The 27,969-nt window shown below is 48.7% G+C and overlaps 1 protein-coding gene across 1 annotated transcript; it reads left to right on the top strand.

Annotated features, from left to right (window-relative positions):
• Window positions 1-31: 31 nt before the first annotated feature.
• On the top strand, window positions 32-27,908 carry NALF2 (NALCN channel auxiliary factor 2). Its single transcript, XM_055337402.1, has 3 exons — window positions 32-1,814; window positions 26,285-26,456; window positions 26,839-27,908. Exons 1-3 carry the CDS (start codon window positions 951-953, stop codon window positions 27,222-27,224), a joined length of 1,422 nt encoding a protein of 473 aa, XP_055193377.1. The 5' UTR covers window positions 32-950; the 3' UTR covers window positions 27,225-27,908.
• The last annotated feature ends 61 nt before the right edge of the window (window positions 27,909-27,969 follow it).

Here is a 27,969-nt window from a genome sequence, read left to right as displayed (position 1 = left end):
TCAGTGCCTCTTTCTCCGCCCCCCCCCCAAACACACTCGCACACGGGCTCTCAAGGTGTTCTCCGCACAGCAGAAGATGGCGACAGACTGAGGGGGCATGGCCAGCGGGAGCCACGGGGCCGTGCGGCTCGGCGGCCGCCACAGCGGTGCTAACGGGAGACGGAAGCGAGCGGCGCACTAAGTGAAGCCCGGTGTAGGGTCCGGCGCCTGTGGCGCCGCAGGGAGCCAGGTGGCCCGCCCGAGCCGGAACTCCGGGAGCAGCAGGCGCGGAGCCGGAGCGGAGCCGGCCCGGGACCGGCCCGGGCGAACGGCCAGAGCGCGAGGGAAGCCCGAAGGGCCGGGCAGCGGGCCGGCCGGCGGGCCTAGGAGGGCGCAAGCAAGGCAGGGAGCCGCGCGGAGCAGGCAGCAGGCGGGCTGGCCGACGGGCGGGCGGGAGCGGCGCGGCGCGGCGCGGGGCGAACGAGTGGAGCGTGGTGGCCGGGCCCGCACGGCGGCGCTGAGGGGCGCAGAGCTGCGCCGAGCCGAGACGGCCAGAACACAGTGCGAGCCGGGCGGCCGCCGGCGCGAACTAGAGTGGCGCGGAGCCCTGGGCAGCTGAGGGGCCCGACACTATGAGGAGTGCGGCGCCGCCGCCGCAGCCGCCACCGCCCCAGTGCCCCGCACAGCCCCCCGCCGGGACGCTGGGCAGTGCCTAGAGGGCCGGGCGGCAGCGCCCGGGCTGCGAGCGAGGGGGCGCGGGAGGAGCGCGGGGACGGCACGAGAGCACCCTGCGACTCTGGCCTGAGCGGGGCCCCGGGCCGGCCGGCCGGCCTGCCTCACCATGCGGCCCCCGAGGTAGAGCCTGGACGGCGCGGAGGAACGCGGAGCGGCGTGCAGCCGGTTCGCCCGCGCGTGACGGCTGTCCGGCCTCGCGCCCGCCTGATCCCTCCGGCCCGGACCCCCCCTGAAATATGTTCAGGGGCGCTTGGATGTGGCCCGGGAAAGACGCCGCCGCGCTGACTATCTGCTGCTGCTGCTGCTGGGCTCCCAGGCCGAGCGACAAACCTTGCGCTGACTCTGAGCGGGCGCAGCGATGGCGACTGTCCCTGGCGTCCCTGCTCTTCTTCACCGTGCTGCTCGCTGACCATCTGTGGCTGTGCGCGGGGGCCCGGCCCCGGGCCAGGGAGCTGAGCAGCGCCATGCGGCCGCCCTGGGGGACCGGCCGGGAGCGGCAGCCGATGCCTCCTCGCGCGGTGCTGCCCCTGCCGCCGCCGCCGCCGCCGCCCGGCGAGCCCAGCGCGCCCCCGGGCACCTGCGGCCCCCAGTACAGCAACCTGACCAAAGCCGCCCCCGCTGCCGGTCCCAGGCCGGACTGCGGTGGCGTCCCAGAGCCCACGGGGCTGGATGCAGCTTGCACCAAATTGCAATCTTTGCAGAGACTTTTTGAACCGACAACCCCAGCCCCCCCACTGCGGCCCCCTGACTCCCCTTCCCGTGCCCCGGCCGAGTTCCCCTCCGCCAAAAAAAACTTGCTCAAAGGCCACTTTCGGAACTTCACTCTCTCCTTTTGCGACACCTACACGGTCTGGGACTTGCTGCTGGGCATGGACCGCCCCGACAGCCTGGACTGCAGCCTGGACACCCTGCTGGGGGACCTGCTGGCTGTAGTGGCCAGCCCGGGCTCCGGGGCCTGGGAGGTTTGTAGCAACTGTATCGAGGCATACCAGCGGCTCGACCGACATGCTCAGGAAAAATATGACGAGTTCGACCTCGTGCTGCATAAATACTTACAGGCAGAAGAGTACTCAATCCGGTCCTGCACGAAAGGCTGTAAGGTAGGGACTGGCGTCCGCGGGCACGACACCTCCTTCTCGGCAGCGGTAGCGGTGGCGGTGAGACTCAGAGAGAAAAGGAAGTCTCCCCCTCCACCCACCTCACCTCCTCCAACATCCCCACCGTTCACAGCAGGGCACCATGAGTACTACCTTGGGACCCTCCCCAGAGAAGGGTGCCTCAGGGATTCAGGTCAGTTTAACCACCCAGCCAATTTCTATTAATTCCGGGTTTGGGCACCTTCTGACTGGGGCTTCCAGGTGTCCCGCCCCCGCATGAGGTGGGAGGGGTCACAGACAAAGGGATGGAAAGACGGATCTGGCTACCCCTCAACATCCATCCTCCACCAGTGGTGCCCCCTTCCTTTCCTGAGTCAGAATTGAAAGTCCTGGGACTGACTGTTGGAGGCGGAAGGCCAAAGGTGGAAGGAAAAATATTTGGCGTTGGTAAATTGAACACCAATAAAAATTAATTTATTTAAAAAAATATTTGGCAACCTAACCTGTCCACCCTCTGGCCCCTGCCAGTGGTTGAGAGAAGAAGCATTCCAGCTGGTGGGGTGCGGGGCTCTAGTGACCTTAGATGACCCGAGGTATAGTCCACCCAGGGGTGCCTGTCTTCTCTCAAGTAGGGAACCTGCCAGCTCCTCTTCCCTGATAACAGGAGTTGGGGAACAGGGCACAGCGGTTTGTGGGAGGGCCACTGGAGGTTGGTGCATTACAAAACTCCCAATGCCTTCCCAACACACTGGGGTAGCAGTGGAGGGAAAGCTGGTTATCCGGCTGCTGGCGACAGGCGTCCAGAGGAGAGGGGAGGCCACTGCAGAACAGGCCTGCCTAGGGAAGAGCTGGGTATGGAGAAACTTCTTGACCCTCGGTAGGGTCATTCTGGACAATAGGTGCATGGTGGCTATCAACATTTGGGATGTGGTGCTACTGCTCTGTTTGCTCTGCTTGGCCAGGTGACCTGCCTCTGGGAGAAAAGAGAATAGGAAGGCCAAAGGGTCAAGTGAAGAAGAGACCAGGTGGGGTGGTGGCCCCACTCATCCTGGAACTGGGGGCTGAGAGCTGGAGAGAGACTCCTATCCTAGTTTGTCTCCCTCAGAGGCCTCAGGGAGGGGCAGAAAGTGCTCCTTTCCATCTAATGCGACCCTTGTGGACTTCTTCAGGGTTCCATGCTCTTGGTGGGCTCCTTAAGGATTTAGGCAGGGGTCGGGGAGGAAAGGGCTAGCTCCTTGCTCCTGACTTCACTTTCTCATTCTCCTTTTTCCCCATTCTCGTAACCTAGCAGTCTCCCTCCCGCCTCCCTCAGCCTCAGCTGACTCACTGCCTCACTCACACTACCAAATGAGATATTCCACTTCTTAAAGGTGTACAGACAGACAAATACACACTGCCATACACCACCACCACCACCCCAGGCAAAGTCATGCAGAGATACAGAGAGGTCATCACATCCTCAAACGGTGCCATCGAAGCAGACACCCTGTCTCTCTCACACACACACACACACACACACACACACACAGCTCCCTACGGTGTCAGGCGGCAGAAGAAGTGTCATGTGAAGGAGGACACATTTTGTCATCTAGAGAGACACACACCCTCCATGTCAGTCACAGATACACACTCAGCCAAAGTGGAGGGGCATGGTCCACAGCAGACAGAATAAAGGATGTCTATCTTTGTGGCCCTCCCTCCGGTCCTGTGGCCCCAGTCATTCTTCTTCTCTTCAGTTACCAGTCTGACTGAGAGACCACACTACAAATTTCCCTCAGGTTTTTCCCCCCTGTGGCAGTTGGCTCCAAGCTCTGTCCGATCCCACACTAAATAATAATCCCCCGTATTAATTATTTTTTACCAAGCAGTTTGATAGAGAAGAAAGCCAACCAGTGCCTTGGATTTGGGAGGCCTTATCACCTCTACCACTTGTTAGCAGTGTGACCTTGGGCATGTCACTTCACTTTCCTAAGCTTCCATTTCTTCATTTGTAACACAGGATCCATAATCCTTGCTCTGCCCCCATCCTGAGTCCTTCATGAGATTTAAGTGGGAAGAGATAGCTATTAGCATTTTGTAATGATAATATAACACCTGACATTGGTGTTTCACTTAGCGTTTTAACCTCTCTCACAAATATTACAAGATCACAACTGCCCAGGGAGGATGGCGATACCAGCACCATCATCCCCATTTTACAGACGAAGAAACTGAGGTGCAGGGGGATCGAGCCCTTTGCCCTGAGGTCACTTAGCTGATGAACAGGAGTGCCGGGCCTGCAACCTTCATGTTCTGCAGAAGAGCAGAGGCATGCTTTTGCCATAGCCTCGCATCAAGCTCCCCATGGCCAGGGCCCTCCCTGCTCTCCTTTGTCTCCTTGTCGCTGTTGCTGTCGCTGTCACTCTCTTCTTCTCCCTCTCAAATGAACTCCGCCTGCTCTCTTGCTGCCAGCTGTGCTGGGAGAAGGGCAGTGCCAGCTTTCTCCTGGCGTCTCCCACTCTTCTCCAGCTGAGGCCTACACCCACATGACTCTGGATTCCACTGTTTTATGGGCACTGAGGGAAAAGGAAGCCCTGTTCATGCTTCTACCTGCAGCCCCTCTCCCTTCACTCCACCACTCCACCTCTATCCCAGTCCTTCTTGCCCATTCCCAAGCTTGCCCCCAGGCTCTAAGCCCTCCTGTCCAGCCCCTACCCCAAAGGGGATCCCTTGGGATGATGCCTCATCCTCAAAGCTTCTCCTGGGTGGAGAGCCCATAGCCCAGGCCAGGAAACCAAGCTTTTGGAGCCTCTGCTCCAGGGTCAGGAGGGCACACCCTGCCCTGGGGCCTGTCCTGAGCGTCTCAGTCAGATCTTTCCTGGGCAGTTCCAGAAACCCTGTTCTCCCTCATCCCTCAGCGATGCCTGCCCCTGTTTCAGGCCATATGGGGCCCCACGAATCATACCTGTCCTCACTGCTGCCTGTGACACCTCCCAATTTAGTACCAGCTGCAACATTTCCTTAATGTGCGACTGACTTCCTCTTGCACAGCAAGGATGTTAACTAAGGCAGACCGATGCCCATCCCCACCCTGGCCTCTTCCAAACTCAGGCTGCTGTTCTACCCCACCCTTATCTTCTTGTTCATACAGCCCCTGAGCCCTCATCTCCCTTTACCCTTGGCCCTTCCTCCCAGCCCTGCTGGACAGCTGCCTCACTCCCCCACAGCTCTCCATCCTCCCAGCCCTGCCGCACCCCTGCTGGTTCCGATGGCCTCTGTTCCCACCTTTGTCCCTCTCTGACCTAAAATTTAGGACAGTGCAACTAGGGGGAGTGGTGGAAATGCAAACAAAACCCTGGCTCCTTCTCTCATAGTTCTGATTCAAGAAGGGATAGAAGCCCAAGAGAAGGACAATTAACTCTCTTACCTGCCACAGGGCCACAGAAGTAAAGGTTGGTGCCAAGGAAGGATGTGATAGTTATATTCTGTTCTGAACAGGCCCGAACCCACCTGGGCAGACTGGGTGTTTCATTCTGGATCTCACACTGAGCAGATGGGGAGGAAGCTGGAACCCAGGTTCTCCGGGACAGAGTCAAAGGAGCTGTTTCACCTGGAGAAGAGGAGAGTCAGGAGGATGTGGTCTCTGACTTTAAATCTCAGAAGAGTTGTCATGGTACAAAAGAGGCATGTCTTGCTTACCCCCAAAGTGACTTTGTAGTTAGAATGTCCTGGGTTCAAACCCAGCTCTTTTATCTATTCCCTGTGTGACCCTTGAGCTAGGGGCTTTCAACTCTCTGAGCCTTACTTTTCTCATCTATAAACTGGAGCTAATTCATCATAACAGCTCTGTGAGGTCATTATTAATGACAAGCCTGCACAGTACCTAGGCCTGGCACATTGGAGTGGCCTAGTCACACTTAAGAGCTTAAGTCACACTTAACAGCTTCTTTCCTTCCAAAGAGGGAACAGACTGCCCTAGGAGGAAGTGAGCTCCTGTTCCCAGGAAACATCTGGCCTGACACAGGCAGACTCTTGAAGGAAATGCTGTGGAGATGACTCCAGGTTATGGGGGGAGTTGGCCAAGTGACCTCTAAGTCTGTTCTAATGCAAGGTTGAAGCCCCATGAGCAGAGCCTGCTCCCTGAACAGTGGCATTGAATGGGAAGAGCTGGAGAGGGGCATGACACCTCCACACAGAGGAAGGGGGACTGCCAGAGCCGGCTCCTCGCCTTATGTCCATACCCATTGGGACCTTGTTCTTCCTCCACTCTGACTGGCAGCTGTTTCTGCCTCACTGCCTTCCTTTCTCCTCCCACCTGTCACAGCTTTCCTGCCAAGCAGGAGTCCTGGGCTAACACTGATACTAAGAGCAAGGACTTCAGGTCACTGGGCAAAGGGCAGATGCTCTAAGGTGGCCAGCAGTCCCTATTGTCACCCAAGCTTGCAGGCTGGGAGTGGAGCCTCACAGTCAGCAGTCAGCCTCCCTGATCGATGATTCTCCCAGGCAAAAAGGGCTCTGGTTTGTGCTGGGGGAGGGGGCGGGGGAGGAAGGGGGAAGTACTCAAGACATGGCCTTCTGGGAAGCATGACAAAGCCTCCATTGGAGAAAAGCCTCAAAATCCACAGAAGCTTGTTGCTCAAGAATGTGAGCACTGGGCTTCTGGGACAGAGAAGAGGCAATGTGTAATAGCTCAGACAAGGATATAGTGGATTAAATGTAGGAGTGTAAAAGTGACCTCGTGCTGCCCACACCTCTCCAGACTACCTCACCCCCATCCTGACCCACCCCAGCTCCATATTCTTCCCAAATTTTAGCCCACACCCAACACCCCCCATCCACATACCAGTGGCCCCATAACCTTTCCCATCTCTTCTGAGAAGATCTCCCCAGACCCTTCCTAAGACCACACCCCATGCCTCACTTGCTAATCCTCACCCCTACACACTCCCAACCCCCACTTCTCCCAACAGTTATCTCTAGCCCCTTGCCCCATCACCCATCCCACCTTATCCCCTTATCACCCATCTGTACCACATACCCTTCCTAACTCTTAACCCATGTCCTTCCCCTCTTCTGGCCTTCCCCCCAGCTCCCCTCCCTGCCCTGTGCCTCTTGCCCTCAATAATGTCTATGCCCCCTTACCCGTGCATCTCTCACACTCCATTCACACCTCACCTCCCTCATCCTTGTGCCTTCTCCTGCCTCCCCTTCCATCTTCTAGTCCCCTCTTCTGTACCCTTCCTTCCTCCCCCCTCCCTTTCTGCTTCTGTGTCCTCCCTGCCTTCTCCCCTAACTGCTCAAGGCAGAACAGTGTTTGTGTGCATGCACACACACTTAGACACAGACAGACACACACACAAACACACAGTCTTCTTCATGGCTACTTTCCATCCTTTCCGCAGGCTGATGCCTGACTACTATAGTCACCATAGCAACGGGAACCTCCAGGAAGGATACACTGGTATCTCCTGAAGGTGGGGGTGCGGGGGGGGAGCTAGGTGGAGAAAGGTGAGCCCAGCAGCCTCCCACTTAGTTTCATGGTTTGGCTGGAAGAGTCTACTGAACAGGGCGGAGGCAGTGGAGGTAGGGGTGGGAAAGGGAAAATGGTGGGCGGGGCTGACAATAAAAAGAGGATCAAGGATCTCTGAAGACCTCACAAGCCTGAGAAGGTGCCTCTAAGTCCTGTGGGTGTGTGTCATCTCCCCCCCACACCAGGCATTGGTACCTCATGGAAAGGGCACAGTCACCCCTTGGTGTGTGGGTGGGTATGTAGGAGGACATCTCAGGCTCAAGGGTGGAAGTTTGCCCTAGAAAATCTTGTCCCTGAGGGCAGTTATTTAGTGTTTCCACCCTCTGAGGCTGTTTACCTGCTCTGTGCCCATGTAAACTGGGCATCAAACCTACTCCCCACCCCTGCCTTAGCTCCTGTCTCGGCCACACACAGATTCCAGCTGCAGCTGTTCACTGGAAGGCCAGGGGCAGCTTCTAAGGGGTCTAGACCAAGACAGGCTTCCAGAAGCACCATTCCCCAATGCTGACCTGGGAGGTCTCAGGGGACTGCGCGTGTTGTGCTCCCTGTGGTTACAGGCACACAGACTAGAGTGTATGCAGGTGGCCAGGGATGCTGGATCAAACTTTCCTCCCTAGGCATAAGAGGAGGTTCAGCAAAGCCTGGATTTTTGACACCTTGAGCCAGGTAGCTACTTAGAGGGGAGAGCAAGGGCACAGGCAAGCTGCAGCTGGCCCTGGGGAGGAAAGGCGTTACTACAGAGTGACTGGGGCTGCCAGGACCAAAGCTCCTGCTCAGATGGATCCTGGAGAAGGAAGATGGAACCTGAGCCACAAGCCTCTGGGCTAGGCAGACTGGTGCCCAAGAAGGGGGAAAGAAAACTGCAAGCTTTTGAGTGCCTGGGAGATGAGAGGGGCTTTATATGTGTCCATAAACTCATTTAAATGCAATCATGCGGGATCCCTGGGTGGCGCAGCGGTTTGGCGCCTGCCTTTGGCCCAGGGCGCGATCCTGGAGACCCGGGATCGAATCCCACGTCCGGCTCCCGGTGCATGGAGCCTGCTTCTCCCTCTGCCTATGTCTCTGCCTCTCTCTCTCTCTCTCTCTCTCTCTCTCTCTCTCTCTCTCTCTGGGTGTGACTATCATAAATAAATAAAAATAAATAAATAAATGCAATCATGCCAGCAGGCAGTTACTGCCGTTATCTTCACTTTGCAAATGACTATAACTGAGGCTCAGTGAGGGGAAGTGACCCACCCATTCCACAGAGCCAAAAGGTAGGGAGACTGGGATACAAAATCAGGTCTGTCTGTTCTTTCCCCAGAGCATACATGTATAAAGAATATATTAATGATCTCCTCCAGCTGTCAGAAGCAATGCCCAGCTGGCTATTGAGAGACTGGGCTGCAAAGCCACGCTGACCTCAGAGGGGGTCAAGCAAGGCCTCCTGGCAGCTTAGGACCTCCTGGGGTAGTTCAGGTGCAAAGTAGGGACCCACCAGCATCCTCTTTGTTCAGCACTCCCAATCTCTTATCCTTGAAACTCAGTAACAATTCCAGTATCCTTTTGGGAGAGTGACAGGGGATGGCTACCAGGAAAGGAAGTGTTTGCTGCCTCCTTTTTCTGCAGGCTCTGCACAGGAGGTGGGAGGAGCCAGGCAGGCGCCCCTCGCCTGGAGGGAAGGTAACTATTCTTATTCTTGAAGTACCAACTGGTGCAGGAGGGGAGGAGGTCCTTCCTAGGCAGGCCTCGTGCAGTGGAGCTGGTAGTGGAAACAGTGAGACCTTGTTAGCCCAGAGCCTGCTGACCCCTGCCCTGAGCTTTGGACACCCACGTCCCCTGCCTCTCTTTTGTTGAGCCCTGGCCTGTGATGGCTAGGCTTTTCTTGTGGGGTAGAAGGAAGTGCCAGCTCACCAAGTTCCACCTGCCTACCAGGGGACATGGCGTGGTGATGGGCATTACCATTGTTTCCTATCATTTTATTTGGCTTCCAGCAGATAGCCTGGTTACCTGACACATCTGGGAAAGGTGAACATATCTGCTTAGTGTTCAACTCAATGAGAACTTCCAGCCCAGTCAGTCCTCCAGAACTGTAGACTCAAAATCTTTTGAAAATACCTTTTTTTCCAATTACCTAAAAAAAGGTCTTTGAGAAATTATGGAAAACAGAAGCATAACAGGTAAAAGGTCCCAGAGACCCTCTTAATGTATAGTGTATTTCCTCATAATATGTCTTTTTGTGGAATATATATTTTTTTAAGATTTTTTTTAAAGATTTTACTTATTTATTTATTCATGAGAGACACAGAGAAAGATTGAGAGGCACAGACACAGGCAGAGGGAGAAGCAGGCTCCATGCAGGGAGCCCGTGGTGGGACTCGATCCCGGGTCTCCAAGATCACACCCTGGGCTGAAGGCGGTGCTAAACCGCTGAGCCGCCAGGGCTGCCTAAGATTTTATTTTTTAAAAGATTTTATTTCTGAGAGAGAGTGAGAGGGAATGGGGGGAAGGGGCAGAGGGAGAGAGAGAATCCCCAAGCAGGCACCCCGCTGAGCGAGGAGCCCGACTCAACTCAGAGCTCCATCCCAGGACCTTGAGACCACGACCTGAACCAAAATCAAGAGTCGGTTCACTTAACTGACTGAGCCACCCTGGTGCCCCTACATAGATCTTTTTGGTTTTTTCATTATAGTAAAACCTGCATAACATAAAATTTACCATTTTAACCACTTTTCAGTGTATAGTTCAGTGGAATGAAGTACCCTTGCAATGTTGTATAGTCATCAACACCATCCATTTCTAGAAGTATTTTATTCTCCCAAGCAGAAACTCTGTACTGATTAAACAATAACACTGCATTCCTCCTTCCCCCAGCCCCTGGTAACCTTTATCCTACATTCTCTCTCTATGAATTTGTCTAGTCTAGGAACCTCATATATGTGGAATCATACACTACTTATCCTTTTGTGTCATTACATTTTGTTATGTTAAAAACATTTAACATAATGTTTTCAAGGTCCATCCATGTTGTAGCCTGTATCAGTACTTCATTCCTTTTTATGGTCGAGTAATATTTTATTGTCTGGATATGCCATATTTTGTTTATCCATTCATCTCTATGGACACTTAGGTAATTTCCACCTTTTAGCAATTATGAATAATGCTGCTGTGGACATTCATGGACAAGCTTTTATGTGCACATATGATTTCATTTCCTTTCACCTTTTGTCTATTGTGAATAATGTCATTACGGACATCAGTATCCAAGTATCAGCTCAAATCCTTGCTTTCAGTCATTTGAGGTACATACCTAGATGTGAACTTGCTGAATCACATGGTATTTCTACGTTTAACTTTTTGAGGAAAAAAAACTTTTTGAGGAACCCCCACCCTATTTTCCACAGTGGCTGTACCATTCTGCATTTTTATCAGCCGTGCACAAGGATTCTTAATTACTCCGCATCCTTCCCCACACTTATTATTTTCCATGTTTTGATAATAGCCATCCTAATAGATAGAACTATTTTTACATAGTTGAAATCATACAGTTCTTTTTACCCTGCTCTTTTTCGATTACTGTTAAAGTCATACTGAGTATCTTTCTATGTAATTAAATATTCAAAAACATCAGTCTTGATGAGTGTACAATATTCTAGCGCATGAAGATAGTGTGATTTAAGTAGTCCCTTTTGTGAGATATTTATTTTACTTCCAACTTCTGTTATAATTAATGCTGTGATGAATCTTTGTTCATAAAGCTTTGTCAGATCTCTGACTCCTTTTTTTTAATAAATGCTATCTCAATCATTTTTTTCTTATTTCTCTACTTTGCTGAGTTTCTTAAATCACAAAATAAAGCATGCTCATTGTACCAAATCTAACAATATAAGGGTGTACAAAGAAAACATTAATAATCCTCCCAGTGCCAGTGCCACTGCCCTGAGGTCACTGATGGTAACAATTTGGTGCGTATCCTTCCTGCCCCTCTCTCTGAGCTTACATAAACATTTACACACACAATGACTTTTTCTTTCCTTTGTTTTGCATACAAATGGGAACATAAACATTAATTCTGCAGAATGAACATTTGGGACTCCTCTCACAGAATCAAAGAGTATTAACCTTTTCAAGGCTCTCAACATACAGATTTCTTTCTTGCCACATTTCTTTCCAGAAGGATTATTCTAGTGTTCACCTTCACCAAAAGCGTGGGACTAATTTACCACCCTTTTCCAGTACTAAGTATCATATTTTTAGTGCTTTACTGATTTGGGGTTGAAGAATGGTATAGCATTGCCTTTTACTTGGCATTCCTTTGGTCAAAAATTTGTTTTACTTGTTTATAAGGCCATTTCTATTGCCTTTTGTGAATTGTCCATTTGTGTCTTGTGGTTTTTTATTGATTTTTATGTACTTTTTATGTATTATTAATGATTTTAACCTTTTTATGATCACATTTGTGGCAGCTATTTTTCTCATTTGTTATTTCCATCTTAGAGCTGAAAGGAAGGAATGGAAAAGCAAAGAACTGTCCCAGACCTTCATTCTTACATGTGCCTTGTAAAGTGCAAAAATATTTATCCCCATTTTTCATAGGAGAAGACAGGTTCAGAGAGGTTAAGTAGCTCAAGGTCATTCAGCTAGTAAGAGTTGGAGCTGGGATTTGAATCCAGGTCAAATCCAGGAGGCAGTGGTACTGCCTTATCTGTGCCAGTGCAATTAAACCACTGGTAAAACTTTGTGCTAGTTGCTTTACAGACATAATTTATAGAAAGGTAAGGATAGGTGCCTTTATTGTCTCCTTGTGCAGGTGAGAAAAATGTAGATCAGGAAATTTAAGTCACTTGCTTGAGGTCTCATAACTGCTAAGAGCAGACCTGGGACTTGACCACAGGACTAAGTTTAAAGATGTTTGACCCTGTCTTCTCCACACACCTGCTGCGTCCCTACGGACCATCTTCTTGGCTCCATATTGACGCCTAGAGAGGGAAAGTACTTTGCTCATAGTCACCTCGCAAATTAGTGGCTGAGTCCCCTGCCTCCTTACTGATGACTTGTCCAAATTCACAAAGCTAGCCACTGGCACGGCCAGAATCGGAACCCTGCTTTAGCTAACTCCCCATCTGCCTCAAGCGAAGGCTTTGCAATGCAAAACATTTCTGAGGCATGCTGGTTAGGAGCCATTAGGCAGAGTGCCCTGAGACCTTTCTGAAGGAATGGATTCATGCACTGGAGTCTTCCTGGGCAAGGCATTTCCAGAAGCCCCTAAATGATAGGACCTGGATCAGGAGAGCTAGTGTCCAAAGGCAAGAAAACCTTTCTACAAGGAGACAGCTGCACTCCCTTCACCAGCTGCTGAAGATTAAAGCATAAATAGTGGGCCTTCGTCTCTATTTAGGAAGCTGGTGGTGAAACAAAGCAGTAGTTGCCTCTTTTCAACATCTCCATCTCCCAAGGTGTGTGTTTGTATGTGTGTTTCGAGAAAAGTGAGAAGGGAGTACTTTGACGGGAGAATGGAAATGCTCACGTGTAACCCCTACCTAGCCCCAAAATGTTCTTCCCTTCACATCCCCTTACAAAGAAAACCTTACTCCGATAAAAGATGGGCTGAATACACTGATTGTAGAAAATCACTCTCCCATCCAGTCCTAGAAATCTCTCCCCAACTTGACCTGAAATTCCATCAAAAAGTTTTGTTTGAGTAACGAGCTAATTCCTTCAGTGGTAATAGTGAAACAGAGATACGGCATCAAAGAGCTAGGGCACTGAAGCCCAGGTGAATCTGGCTTTGAAATCTGTCTCCTCTGTAAAATAGTTGTTGAGATCTTGAGCATATTCTTTCACTCCCTTGGAACCTCACTTTTTTCACATTTGAAATTAAGAAATAGGGCCATTGTGGGACACCTGGGTGGCTCAGCCGTTGAGCTCCTACCCTCGGTTCAGGATGTGATCCTAGAGTCCTGGGATCGAGTCCCACATCAGGCTCCCTGCATGGAGTCTACCTCTCTCTCTGTGTGTGTCTCTCATGAATAAATAAGTAAAATCTTAAGAAAAAAAAAGAAATAGGGCCATTGTGATGCTTAAATGACATACAGCCTGCTAACCTCTTAAAACTGCAGTACCCGTGAGATGGAAAATGTTCAGGAAATGGTAGCCGCCATTATTATTACTGGCTGTGTGGCCTTGGGCAAGTTATTTAAACTCTCTGATCCTTCCTGTCTTCACCCACAAATATGTCTCCACCTTGGGGGGGTAGTTGTGAGGATTCAATGAGTTAATAAATGTCAGTTGCTTAGAACAGAGCCTGGCCTATAGCAAGCACTTAATAAATGGCAGCTAGTATTATTCTCTCCTTAATTAGATGTGTTTAATCCAAATGACTGTTTAATACCCAATCGAGATTGACAACACTGGGATGGACTACTTAGGAGAAGGAAAAGGTAATTTGGGAGCAGGAGGTGAAGTGTCTGGTGTGGGAGTGGGAGATTGGAAGCCAGAAGGCAACTGGAGAGATTCTAGTAAGGGAGGGCACAAAGACATAGCTTAGGTGGGGGAAGAAAGAAGCAGAGATGGAAGGACTCCAAACCCTTGATTCACCTCATCCCTAGAGACCAAGCACAGCTGACAGATCCTTTTATCAGGTCTCTCTTCTCCCCGGTCTCTCATCTGTCTATCAAGGTACTACATTTGGGGAAGGAGGTGAGGTAGGGTCAGGGAGCTGGTTTCACAATAATTCCTGAGGAAGGCTAGAGATTGCTTTCTGGGCCTCGGCCCAGGGCTAGCAATGTGTGGCAGACAGCTGTGTCTGGGAGAGGGCACTGGGATTTTATGGTGCACATATCTGTGTGCAGCTCAAAGGAAGCTATGCTGTCACTATTGCGCTGGCAACATTCCTGTGGTGGCCTGCACAACCATTGGACACAGAAGCCCCCACAGCTCCTGTCCTCACATATTAGTTCCTCTCTTTGGCTATAGAACCACTCTTTCAGGGCAGCCCCGGTGGCACAGCAGTTTGGCGCTGCCTGCAGCCTGGGGTGTGATCCTGGAGACCCGGGATCGAGTCCCACATCGGGCTCCCTGCGTGGAGCCTGCTTCTCCCTCTGTCTGTGTCTCTGCCCCTCTCTCTCTGTGTCTATGATTAAAAAAATAAAATCTTAAAAAAAAGAACCATTCTTTCATTCTGTTGGCCTGTTAAACTGACCTGGCCCAATCCCATGGCCTAGGCAGTGGTGGTGGAGTAGATGATCCAGGACTGCACAGTGCAGGGCCTGGAGTTTTGGGGCTGAGTCTGGGTGAAGTTGGTCAGATTAAATCTTAGACATTTTGTTTTGTTCTTGGAGGTTCATGGATGCAGGTAAGTTTATCTTTTTGTTTCATTTTCATTTTATCAAAGTATTATATGTCCGTAATTTTAAGAAACCTGTATAAGCTACATATGTATAGTCACTCTTCAGAGTTAAACACTTGAAATTCTCTTACCTTTTTCTTCTGATATTTATCTCCACATTTCTAATGGTATGCCAATACTGCTATTTCTTGACTTTTCTGTTTTAATATCAGTGTGTGTGTATACATGTGTGAATTATATATATGTAATTTAATGTCTTTTAAATGATATAGATCTCAAAGCTTATAATTAAAACAGAAGCTTTTTGTTCAACCCCTGAGCCTCACTTTTCAGAATTAAATATTGTTTCTTCTGATATTTACCCCCACATTTCAAACTGGCATGCCAATACTACTGTTTCTTGATTTTTTTTTGTTTTAAATATCTATTGACTTTATTTTATTAGAGGAGGATTTAACTCTCTTATTACCAGCAGCACTGTATGTGCACACATATTTCCCCTCCCTTCCTACATCCAATATTGACATATCACAATTTCTGATATTGACAATATTCCATTTTTACATTATTAGGACTATAAATATTGTTCACAGCTGAGTCATGTAGAACACTGGATTACATTTCCTTCCTTGGTCAACTTGTTTTCCTGGAGTTAATATTTGCCTCTTTTTTGCTTAGTTTTATATGACTTTTTGCTAATATGCCTCCCATTTCCCCATCAGAGCTGTAAAATTTATGCAAACACATTAACATTACATAATTCATTACTTCTACCTTTTTTTTGCAGTTCTCCACCTTACTCCAGTCTGGGCTAGTTGTATGTTGGAGGCTTCATTTTCAAGTGCTCAGATTTCAAGCACTTAGCAAGCACCTTTTCTGTATACCTAGTTCGATGTGAAACACTAAGGACAATGCACAGATAAGTAAGATACAGTCCCTGTTGTCAGGGAGTCTACAGCCTCAAGGACTGATTTTTTTACAGATGTCCTACCAGAAGCCGTGGGCTCCTTGCAAGGACTTTGATCCAGGCTCTGTCTTTGATCCCACACTCCAGGCAGACCTATCTCTTTCCATCTCTCTCCACTGAATTGCCAGAAGAACACAACACAGCCCCCAGGAGAGCAAATGTGGTCTTAGACTGCATTAACAGAAACAGAGCTTCCAAGTCAGGAGGGCTGATACTTCTATTTGACTGTGTTGATAAACTCTATTTGAGAATTGGGTTCATTTGCAAGGGACACAGAAAAGTAGGCACTCATCTGAATATAACAACCAGGATAGAAGAGAGAACTGGAAACCACATCCTATGAAATAATAATTTAAAAACCCGGGAATGGGACGCCTGGGTGGCTCAGTGGTTGAGCATCTGCCTTCGGCTCAGGGCGTGATCCCACGGTCCCCGGATCGAGTCCCACGTCGGGCTCCCTGCGTGGAGCCTGCTTCTCCCTCTGCCTATGTCTCTGCCTGCCTCTCTCTCTCTCTCTGTCTCTCATGAATAAATAAATAAGATCTTTAAATTTAAAAAAACATTTAAAAATATATAAAATAAAAACCTGGGAATGTATGGCTCCTTAGAAGAGTAGTCTACACATAGCTATCTCCATTTTTCTTCCTTCACATTTGCTTTTAAATTGGCTACAAAATAAAAAATAAAAAAATAAATTAGCTACAGTCTGGTTTCTGCCCCCATTGCTCTACTGAAATCATTCTCACCATGATGAGACTGCCAGCATGTTTCTGTCTAAGTCCTCATTTGCTGACCATTCCTTCTTCTTGGAAACTCTCCCTCTAATTTACAGAATGCTACTCTTTTCTGTTCTCCTCCAATCTTTTATGCCACTCCTCCATCTTCATCAGATTCCCTTCCTCCACCTTTCTCTTCAATGTAGTGTTTTCCAAGGATCTACTGTTGATCCTTTTCTCTTTGTGCTTGCTCTCCCTAGGCAATATCAACCACTTTGACTTCCATTCTTTATCAGTGAGCTAAGGGTGAGCTAAGTTATGCTGTGGTAATACACAGCTCCTAATAATCTGAAGCTTAACAGTTATTTCTTGCTCACAATACATGTCCAAAACAGGTCAGCAAGGAGCATCTGTGCATGATCATCACCAAGAGACCCAGGCTAACAGAGGGTCCATTTCAATACTGCTTCCACAGTCAGCAGTAGAGGGAAGAGAATGTGCCAAATCATATACCAACCCTTAACGCTTGTCCCCAAAAGTGACCCATGCCACTTCAATTCACATTTCATTGGCCAAAGTAAGTCATATGGTCATGCCTAACTCCATATAGTAGTGTAAATTATAGCCCTACCATGTTTCTAATGATTAACCCCTTATCCCTTGGTGATTTATCTCTGGCCTAGACATTCTTTCTGAGCTCAGAGCATTATGTCCAACTGCCTACTTGACATTTCTACCTAGCTGGCCCACATGGACTTCAAAGTCAATATGGTCAAAAATGGAATTCATCTCCTTCACCCCCAAATCTACTCCTCCTCCTGATTTCCCTTCCTTAATGAATGAAACTACTATTCATCTTGCCATCTAAGCTAGAAACCTGATAATCATCCTGGACCCCTCCCTCTCCCTCATTCCCTAATCTTCATAAGTTATCCTGTTGATTCTACCTTCTTGATGTCTCTTCTCATATACACCCCTTCTCTCCATTTCTTAATTGTGCTGCTACTGCCTTAGTTGAGGTCCCCATCATCTCTCACTCCAGATCATTGCAATAGTTTTCTGACTAGTCGTCCTACCTCCAGTCTTGATTCCTATACTCCATCATCCACACTTTCAGACATAGCCTGAAAAGTTAGCCACAGAAGTGATAAGTGATCTTTTAAAAAAGCAGTTATTTAAAATTCATTAAAGGCATTCAATTGCCTATAAGATGAAGTCCACCTTCTCCTCAGTATCCACAGCATACCATAATATGGGCATGGCTTTTCTCTGAAGCCTTACCTCCCATTACACCCCCTTTTGCAGCCTCTAACTATGCTAAATTACCTATGATGTCTGAACCCAGCACTATTTCATACCTCCTGGCCGTTATACCTACTGATTCTTTTGCTTAAAGTATATTTATTCCTGCCCTAGTCCACCTAGTGAAGTTCTACTAGTTTTGTCCAAGCCCCAGCTCAAGCCTCTTCCACATGGAGATGTTTTCCTGTTCTCAGCCTTCAAAACACAGTTGATCAGTCCTCCCTCTCTGCTACCACTGTACCAAGTACATACTTTTTATCACAGTGACTTATAATGTTTGATTCACATAGTTGTCTCTCCTTTTTCTTGAAGATAGCAGTCTCATCTTTATCATATGTAGCCCCTCATCACAGTGCCAGATACTCATAAGATGTTCAGAAAGTGATCACTGCATGAACAAATGAATGGGAAGACCCCACTCAGGGAGTTTATAAATAACTGCAGGACTATCCATTGGGACAGGAAGCTGACTGTAGAGCTAGTAGGAGCCATGAGTAAAGCCACAGAGAGACATTATCTCAGCTCAAAAGAAGGAAGAACTTCTATAACTTAAAGTTGTCTGAAGATATGGGCTGCTGTAGGAAAGAGTAAATGCCCTGTGACAATAGTGCTCAGCGGTGATGTTGGAGTGGAAATCCCAATAGCAGTAAGGGAAGTGGAGTGATGATGCACAGTCCCTTCCATTCTGGAATGGTCATAAACCCTCCTCTGCTCATCTGATTGATATGGATCATCTAGATTCCTTAAGAGCTACCCCTGCATTAGGAACACCGCTTTTCCACTGACCAGACTGCCCCTGGCCAAAGCAGGCCCACCCAGCCATTGGCCTTTGAGCAATGGCCTGGGAAGTTTGGAGGTATGAGGTCCCTGTGGAACTTCACTGGCTTTACGTTCTTACCCACCTCTCCACCCATCTTCCCTGCCTTTCCTCCAGGCCAGGCCACTTTGACCCATGACTGCTCATTCTCTGAAGCAGGAAAGCAGTTGCTTATTTTTATAGCCACTTAAGTAAAGCCATATCATCCACCTGGATTTGCCCGGTAATGCCTCTAATCGCAGCCTGACTCTGCCAATCTCAATGAACTACAGCTGTCTCTAGAGTTCTGTCCCTGATCTCCTTCCCCTGAATTGGAGACTAACTTTGACCTTACCCTGTTCTGAATTCCTTGAAAGGAAGAATTAGGAATAGGAGCACATGGCTCTGCCCGAGGAGGTACCTCACAAAATTCGAGGTGTGCTGATGGATGTGGTGCAAAGAGACATGGGGTTAGTTGTCAAAGTACCTGTTTTGAACCTGGCTTTGTAGTTGATTTCTTGCAAGCCTCTGACTTTGGCTAAACTAATCCCTTTCTCTATGCCTCAGTAAAATATGGGTGCAGGGTGGTTACTTGTGTACTATGGGCAGTAATGAGTTCCATCCCCAAGTTCAGCCCAGATTGTTGCTCTGCGTCCACGGGCTCTGCAGCCGCAGTTCCTGGCCAAGGGTCTCAGGAGTACATTAAGAAAACAAGCAGCCATAAAGAGAAGGTCTGTAGGGAGGATTGGATGGGGAAATAGGCCCTCGGGATGTTAGCAAGTTGGAATCCAAGAAGGAAAGTGTGGGCTTTCTGGTTGGCAAGAACAGAAGCTCTCCTTCCTGGATGGTTTTCCAGCTCTTAAACCAAGGAGTCCAGGATGGCCTCCTCTAAACCCTCTGGCCCTGAGTCTTGGCTTTGGGCCGTGTGTATACATACTCATTTGTGTGGGTTCACACAGCATCCTGGGGGCCAGGAGAAGTCAGACACTTCTTTCCAAAGGAGCGTAGGAATGAGGATGCCCTGATCAGGGCTGCAAATCAGGAAGCAGGAAGGTAAGGCTTTCTAAGTTCTCCTGGTCCTCCCTCAACCAACAGCTGCAGAGCCTCATCTTTCCCATTCCCATTTCAAGAGTGGCTTAGCAGCCTAGTTGGGAGGAGATAGGGGGATAACCTTCCCAGCTTCGTTTTTGAGTTAATTGGTGTTCCCTCTAGTTACTCCCTGCTTCCTTCCCCTCCCAGTTCCCATAGCAACTTGGCTGCAGCAGCTGAGCCCAGCAGTGGCCTAAGGTGGGAAAGGGGATTCTGTAGGAAGAGGAGGGCACTTCCAGGTCAAGTCTTCCAACCCCACCCATCTTCTTAAAGGGCAAGCACATGATGAAGAAGCCTTGTCTGCCAGGGATGAAGTTTGAAGAGCCCGAAAGCCCAGAGCCACCATGGTTCTCAGCCATCCTCCCCGCCCATGCCCTTGTGTGCCCTGCCCCTGAGTGTGGAATTTGCAGTCATTGGTAGGATTGTCCAGTAAGAAGAACCGTGGAGTCGGAGCCAAGAAACCGGGTTTCAAGTTTCTCCTTCTACCATTATTTTATGGGACTATAGATAAGTCATTCCCCCTTTTTTGGGCCTCCGTTTCCTCATCTATAAAATACAAGTAGAGGGGCTAACCTGATAGTTCTCTGCACATTAAAGTTATCTAGGGTGTTCTGAAAAACTCTTATGTGTAGGTCCCACCCTCAAGGAATCTGACTTCATTGGTCTGGAGTGCATTTTTTAAAGACTCTCAGAGTGATTCTTTTTTTAAAGATTTTATTTATTTATTCATGAGAGACAGAGAGAGAGAGAGAGAGAGAGAGAGCGGGGCAAAGACATAGGCAGAGGGAGAAGCAGGTGCCCGATGCGGGACTCCATCCCAGGACCCTGGGATCACGACCTGAGCCGAAGGCAGATGCTCAACCGCTGAGCCACCCAGGCATCTTCTCTGAGTGATTCTAATATGCAGCCAAAGTTGAAAGACTAGAGCAAGAGATCTCCAAGGGTCTCCCAACTGACAGCTGTCTAGTTCTGAGACCTTTCTTCCTTTTCCCTATGTGCCCCACCTCCAGCAAACCCCACAGCTTCCCTAACCCTGGCTCTCTTGGCTCTTCCCTATCCTTATGGATGATAAGTATTCAGGCTGCCCCTTTTAACTGCCCAAACAACCTGGTGCCCTCTGGCTCAGTCCTCACACTGATAAGTCAGGGCAAGATACTTAAACCCAGTAAGGGGAAAGGGCTGCAGAGACTAAGGCAGGCTTGCTGCCCAGATGGTAGTCCTGAGAGCCTTCACTTGAGAAGGATCCCAGGCCATCTCTGAAGCAGGTGAGCCAGCAGGGGCCTCAGCTGGCCCTTTGTAAGGCCAAGAAATTGAATTACCTCTCAGCCCCTTTTGGTTCTTCCTCCATTCACCTCACTAGCTCCTTGCCTGTTCCTGCCTAACCACCCACAGGCCTGGTGTCCTCCTCAGGCAATCTGCTCACCCACTTGTGATGGTGACCCAGGCTAGGGGTATGGGGCTTGAGGGAGGGTCTTCTAATTAAGGAGAAAGGCCACACTCCCACTGTCAGTCCACCCACCCCCTGCCTCCTTTTCTCCTTCCCTTTCTCCCTCCCTCTCTCCCAGAGCATACAGGTGAGTGCCCAGCTGTCATAGGGAGCACTATTGGCCTGTTATTAGGCCAATCAGTTGCCTGGGAAGAGGGCTGCAACTTCCAATTGGGCCTTTTCTCGAGACTAGAAGAGGGGATCCCTGGGTGGCTCAGTGGTTTAGCGCCTGCCTTCAGCCCAGGCATGATCCTAGAGTCCTGGGATCAAGTCCGCATCAGGCTCCCTGATTGTGTCTCTGTGCCTCTCTCTCATAAGTAAATAAAATCTTAAAAAACGGAACAGGGAGAATCCTACAGGGACCTCTGAACTCAGTCGGTGGAAGAAGCAATTCCACACCCTTGTGTGAGGGTGAAGATCGAAGAGGACCCTGGTTCCAGGCTGCCGAGAGCAGGGCAATGGCTGTGGATAGAGCCTCACCTCGGCCCTCTGGGTTCCAAAAGATGGAGGGCCCCTTAGCTCTAGGGGTTTGCTTTTCTTTCTTTCTTCTACCCTCCTCTGCTCTCTTATCCATCTTCTTACCCCTGTTTTCTTATATCCCTATCTTCCTCATCCACTTTTATTCCGCTGCTCACTCTTACCCTCATCTTTGTGACTTCCTCTTTCTTACCCCTCCTCTTCACAGCCCCCCCTTACTCCCTCTTATGTCCCCACCCTCTTATCCCTCTGCTCTTCCTTACTCTTCATCACTCACCCTCACTACATACCTTTGCCTCCCTTACCCTCCATCTGTTATTCTTCTGCTCTTTCTCCCAGGTCTACTCCCATCATCACCATTTCTTACCCTCCAACTCCCTACTCTTTCTCACATACTCCTACCTTTTACCCCCTTCCCCCACTCTCTTCTATACCTTAGCCCCCTTCTTAACCATCCACCTCTCTCTTACCCTGCCTCTTATTTTCACTTAATCTTTTACACCCTCCTTTCATTCCCTTCTCATTCCTTTGCATATACCTTTTATCCCAGTAATTTCATTTTTAGGAGTTTGTATAAATACATTTAACACAGGTGTGCAAGAGACATGTGTGAAGATATTCACCAAAGCATTGTTTATAATAGTGAAAACTTGGAAATAACTTAAATGTCCATCCACAGGGGATTGTTACGCTTCCCCCTCCATTCATACAAAACTATACTTTTAGCACACCATGAATTTTACTTGCTTCCATACTTCCACATAAGCTGTCACCTCAGCCTAGAATGATGTCCTTTAGTCTCATCTCTACCCATCTAAAATCCTACTTTGAGTTCAAGCTCAACTATTACCTTCTCACTGAAATCTTTCCAAGCTATTCTATTTGCTACCCTTCAATGGCCAGTAGTTTACCTCTCCTACAAGATAGATCATATGCCATAGATTCAAATTAGATGCATCTACCTATGAAACTGGAATTTATCTGAGAGTAGGGACATTTCCTCATTTACTTGTACTCTCCATTCAATCAACAGACATTTTTTATGTATTTGTGCTGCATACATAATGGTCAATAAGACAAACCCACGTCTGCTCTCATGCATCGCACATTTTAGTGAGGTTGACTGAGAAAAACAAAACAAGGATGCAGACAAAGTCATAATTGTGAAGAAACAGTTAAGAAAAAGAGGGAATAATGAGAAGACGTTCTCTAACTAGAGGGGTCAGGTTGACATTTGAACTGAGGCCTGAAAGTTGAGAAAGACCTAGCCATGCAAAAAGGCAGGGAGGAGAGCATTCCAGGCCAAGAGAACAGTATGAGCCAAGGTCCTATGGTAGGAATAAGTAGGGTACCTTCAAGGAAAAGAAAGAAAACCTATGTGTGTGCATGTGGAACATGATGAGCTTGAAGGGAGAGATAGGAAATGAGTTTGGAGAGACAGATGGGAGTCAAGTTATGCAGGGGCTTGAAGTCTGTGGTAAAAAGTTTGGGTTTTATTCTAAATGTGTTTCAAGGGTTTGAAGCAAGGGAGTAATATGATCTGGTGGTGTTTCCTGATCACTCTTACTCCTGTGTAAACAGTGGATTGGAAAGATGAAGAGTATAGGAGGCAGGGAGGCCAAACAGGAGACTTTTATACAGGTGACATTGGCCTGCACAAAGTTGTGGAATTGGGAGTAAGAATTGGCATGCCTCACTAAGGGACTGCATGTGGGGATGCATGGAAAGAGAGGAATAAAGGCTGATACTTAGGTTTCTGGCTCGAATACCTGGGTAGTTGGCCATGGCACTTCATTGAAATGGTTGAAAGTTGGGAGCAAGGGCAGATTTGGGGTAAAAAAAAATGAACTTCATTTTATGACTTAGAGCACATTAGATGTGAGATGCCAGTGAGAGATCAAAGCACCAAGCAACAAACTATAGAAATGATCCCTGAAAGTATAGTCGACAAAAACCCACCATTTGCTTCAACGTGGATGGAACTGGAGGGTATTATGCTGAGTGAAGTAAGTCAATCGGAGAAGGACAAACAGTGTATGTCCTCATTCATTTGGGGAATATGAATAATAGTGAAGGGGAATATAAGGGAAGGGAGAAGAAATGTGTGGGAGATATCAGAAAGGGACACAGAACATAAAGACTTCTAACTCTGGGAAATGAACTAGGGGTAGTGGAAGGGGAGGAGGGCGGGGGGTGTGAATGGGTGACGGGCACGGAGGGGGACACTTGACGGGATGAGCACTGGGTGTTATTCTGTATGTTGGTAAATTGAACACCAATAAAAATTAATTTATAAAAAAAAAAAAAAAAACAAAGCACCAAGCAACACTTTGTTCCTCAGGGGGTTGATTTACACTACAACCCTCTACCATCCACCACCAGCACCCATCACCACCCCTTGCTGGAAAAGGCTGTTGCGGGGATACACTGTAAACATTCATGCCCACAGTGAAATTATTTGTATTTTACTGTAAATGTTTAAAATCAGCGTAAGAAGCTCTAACCATGTTGCTCACAGTGTGATTAAAAGGCTTCCAGCAGCACAATGACCAGGACCCTTGTTCAAAATGCAGATACCTAAGCCCACCTCAGTCCTCTTGCAGCTGAATTGAAGGGTGTCATCTGCCTATTTAGCAAGTTTTCCGGGGGATTCTGAGGCCGACTGAAATTTAAGAACCTTTGCTAGGACAAGAAACTATGAGAAGGTGCCCCTGAAGATATGAGAAGGGTGTGGGCAGAGCTGACCCCATACTTGAGAGTTACTCGAACATCCTGTTAAAATGCATGTGCTGACATGGCAGGTCTGGGGCCCAGCCTGGAATTCTGCACTTCTCACAAGCTCCCAGGTGATGGTGATGCTGCTGGTCCAGGTCCACACTTCCAGTAGCAAAGAGCTAGATCAGTGGTTCTCAATGGGGGTTGATTTTCACCCCTCAGGAAAATTTGACAATGGACAGAGACAATTTTTGGTTGTTGCAAAAATGGGAGGGGGATATGACTGGCTACTACTAGGTAGAGTCAATAAATGCCACTCAATATCCTATAATGCAGTTCCCACTACAAAGGAGTATCTAATCCATGGGTATTAACCCAAAGAAAATAAAAACACTAATTCAAAAAGATATATACATCACTATGTTTATTGCAGCATTATTTACAATAGCCAAGATATGGAAACAACCCAAGTGTCTATTTTTTTTAATTTTTATTTTTTTATAGATTTATTTATTTATTTATTCATGATAGACACAGAGAGAGAGAGAGAGGCAGAGACACAGGCAGAGGGAGAAGCAGGCTCCATGCCAGGAGCCCGACATGGGACTCGATCCCGGGACTCCAGGATCGCGCTCTGGGCCAAAGGCAGGCACTAAACTGCTGAGCCACCCAGGGATTCCCACCCAAGTGTTTATTTTTTTCCAAGTGTCTATTGATAGGTAAATGGATAAAGAAGATATGTGTGTGTGTGTTTGCATAATGGAATGTAAAAGAATGAAAATAAAAGTCATTAAAAGAATGGGATTGTGCCATCTGAGACAACATGGATGGACCTAGAGGGTATCATGGTAAGGGAAATAAGTCACACTAAGAAAGACAAACACATATGATTTCACTTATATGTAGAATAAAAAACAAAACAAATGAATAAGAAACAAAAAGCAGAATCAGACCTAGAAATACAGGTTGCCAGAAGGGGAGGTGATGGGAAGAAGGGCAAAATGAGTGAAGGGGACTTGGAGATACAGGCTTCCAGTCATGGGATGAGTAAGTCACAGGAGTAAAAGGCACAGCCAGGGATTAAAACCAATGATATTATAATAGTGTCAAATGGTGACAGATGGTAGCTACGCTTGTGGGGAGTATAGCAGAGAGTTGTTGAATCACTATGGTGTACACCTGAAACTAATGTAACATTGCATGTCAATTCTACTTCAATTTAATTAATTACTTAATTTTTTAAAAATTTACAGAATTTCGTGATCCAAAATGTCAGTAGTGTCACTGTGGAGAAACTCTGGGCTTGATGACAGTCAAACAGTATAGAGCAGGAAAACTTAGCTAGTACCCAGTGCCTGGTAAGAGTGGTCTAGATGAGAAACAGGAAGTATACTGTGTAGTGAAACTGCAAAGCAGAGTTTCCAAATGAAACGTGGTATCTGCTCCACACCAAGGCTGAAGCGAACAGGACAGAGCAAGGATTAAGGAGAGCTTGAAAACACATGTGGTGCCTGGTAAGGCAGATTCTTGTTTTTATTAAAACTAACCCCTCACATTTGTATTGCACTTCAGAGTTTACAAAACATTTTCGTATGTGTCATATTATTTGATTCACATAACACCCTAATGAGGTAGAGCAAGGATTATTATTTCCATCTCTTTCTTGAATTCAGAAACTTGACACCATCAGCCAAGGAAACGTTTCAGGAATTGAACAGAACTGAAATTTACCTCATTATAAGTAACTTCAGACAAGTCAGATACCTCCTTGGATCAACTTAAAATAGCAGGGTTGGGTGGGATGCTTGGTAAGACTCCTTCCAGCTCTGACATAGGAGTAATTTTGCGATTTTACCAATGAAAAAATTCTAAGTCATGGATGACTGCAAAGTAGGGGACTTGGGACTTTTGGCTCTGAGATGGGCGATTTTAGAGTAGGATGTAGTGGTCTCCACTCAAACCCTTCTCCTCCCCCACCCCCCAGATCCTGGCATTGGGTGGGTAGGGCAAGCACACCCCTCCTTCCTTCCTTTCCTTTGAGAGAGGACGGGGCTGGTGCCTGGGCTGATGCTGTTTCCTCTCCCCACAGGCTGTCTACAAGGCCTGGCTGTGCTCAGAATACTTCAGCGTGACCCAGCAGGAATGCCAGCGCTGGGTGCCCTGCAAGCAATACTGCCTGGAGGTGCAGACCCGGTGCCCCTTTATACTCCCTGATAATGAGGAAATGGTGTACGGAGGGCTTCCTGGCTTTATCTGTACAGGTAAAGGCAAAGCACTGGGGAGGAGGGAGGTGGTGGGGGGCCCAGGGCAGGCACCAGCTTGGAGTGTGGGAGCAGGGAGGAAAACAGGGAAGTCAGATTGGAAGAAGGTTGGTGCCTTGAAGAGTTAGCAGCGAGGTCCCTGGATTGGGATAGGGCCAAGGAGCACAGGGGCCATCTCTATCCACAACATGCCCTGGCCAAGGAGTCATCCCAGAGAAACTGGGATCCCTGGAAGAGAAGTATCCAGAAAGGGAAGGTGCTAAGGGACAGGGGGAAAGGAGTCTTGGGCAAGGCTACCAGAGCAGTCCCAGGTTTGAAAATCTCTCTAGGAAAGCCATCTGTCCCCTTAGCACCCCACCACACCTTCCTTATCTATTGGCAGGGTTGCTGGACACTTTGCCAAAGCGGCCGGAAACCAAGTGCTGTGATGTACAGTGGGTCTCCTGTGAGTCGGAGAAGAAGAAGTTCAAGGAGACTGAGGCCCCCAAAACCCACCACCAGCAATTCCACCACTCTTATTTCCACCACTACCACCAACAGTACCACCACTACCACCCCCGCCATGACCCCCCAGGCCACATCAGCCACAAGCCCTCCCTGCTGCCGGTCTCTGGGGGCTCCCGCCTCAGCCCCAGCAGGATCCGGCTCTATGTCCTTGTTCTCATGCTCCTCCATACCATGGTGTCCTTCTCCAGCAGCCAGGGTGGTGGAGGACTGGGGCTGGAAGCACTGCCAGCCCTAGATGAGGGCTTGACTCGGGAAGAGTGACAGCAGGGAGGGAGGGCAGACCTCCACCACACACAGACATCAGCTCCAGCCCCCTCCTAGGGGGAGGGGGAGGGGCTCCTCCCATGGGAGGTATAGGGTCAGGTGGGGGGCTGGGGGAAATGGGGGGCCACACATCACCCCCAACCTACCCCCACCCCAGAAGCAGCTCCAACAGAACAGCCAGAGGGCCCCAGGGAGCTGCAAAACTCATCCGGGAGAAAAAGGCAGGAGCAGCAGATGCGCCCCCTCAGGTCCCTATCTATGGGGCTTAGCAAAAAAAAAAAAAAAAAAAAAAAAAAGGCGGTGGAGTGGGGGCTGGAAGTACCCACTCCTGCTGAGGGTCCTGACCCTAGGGAAGGAGGCTGCTCATTGGGCCTTGGCCCTGCAGGGAATGTTGGAGGGCACAGAGAGGAGATGCTCTTTCCCCCCCTCGGCATTCCTTTTTGCCAGGATCCTTAATTCCCTCCTGCCCATACCCCTACAGGCATTGGCAGACAGTGCAGCGGCCCTCCTCCCATTCCTGCGCACCTTGCCCCATGTGGGGCTGCCACAGGGAAGCACCAAGCTGGGAGATGAGGTGCGCATAGTCGTGGCTAGGTTGAGGCCCCAGTGATGCTTTGCCCCACCACCCTAGGCCATGAGGGGTAGTCATGGGGTACAGGATGAGTGATGAGAGAGAGTGGAGATGGGGAGGGGAGAGAGAAGGGGAGGTGGGAGGAGGAGAGGAGGGGGAGGAGGGGTGAGA

The sequence above is a fragment of the Nyctereutes procyonoides genome, unplaced genomic scaffold (genome assembly GCF_905146905.1).
Source record: "Nyctereutes procyonoides isolate TBG_1078 unplaced genomic scaffold, NYPRO_anot_genome, whole genome shotgun sequence".
Classification (NCBI taxonomy): domain Eukaryota; kingdom Metazoa; phylum Chordata; class Mammalia; order Carnivora; family Canidae; genus Nyctereutes; species Nyctereutes procyonoides.
This window is presented reverse-complemented; position numbering and strand designations above follow the sequence as displayed.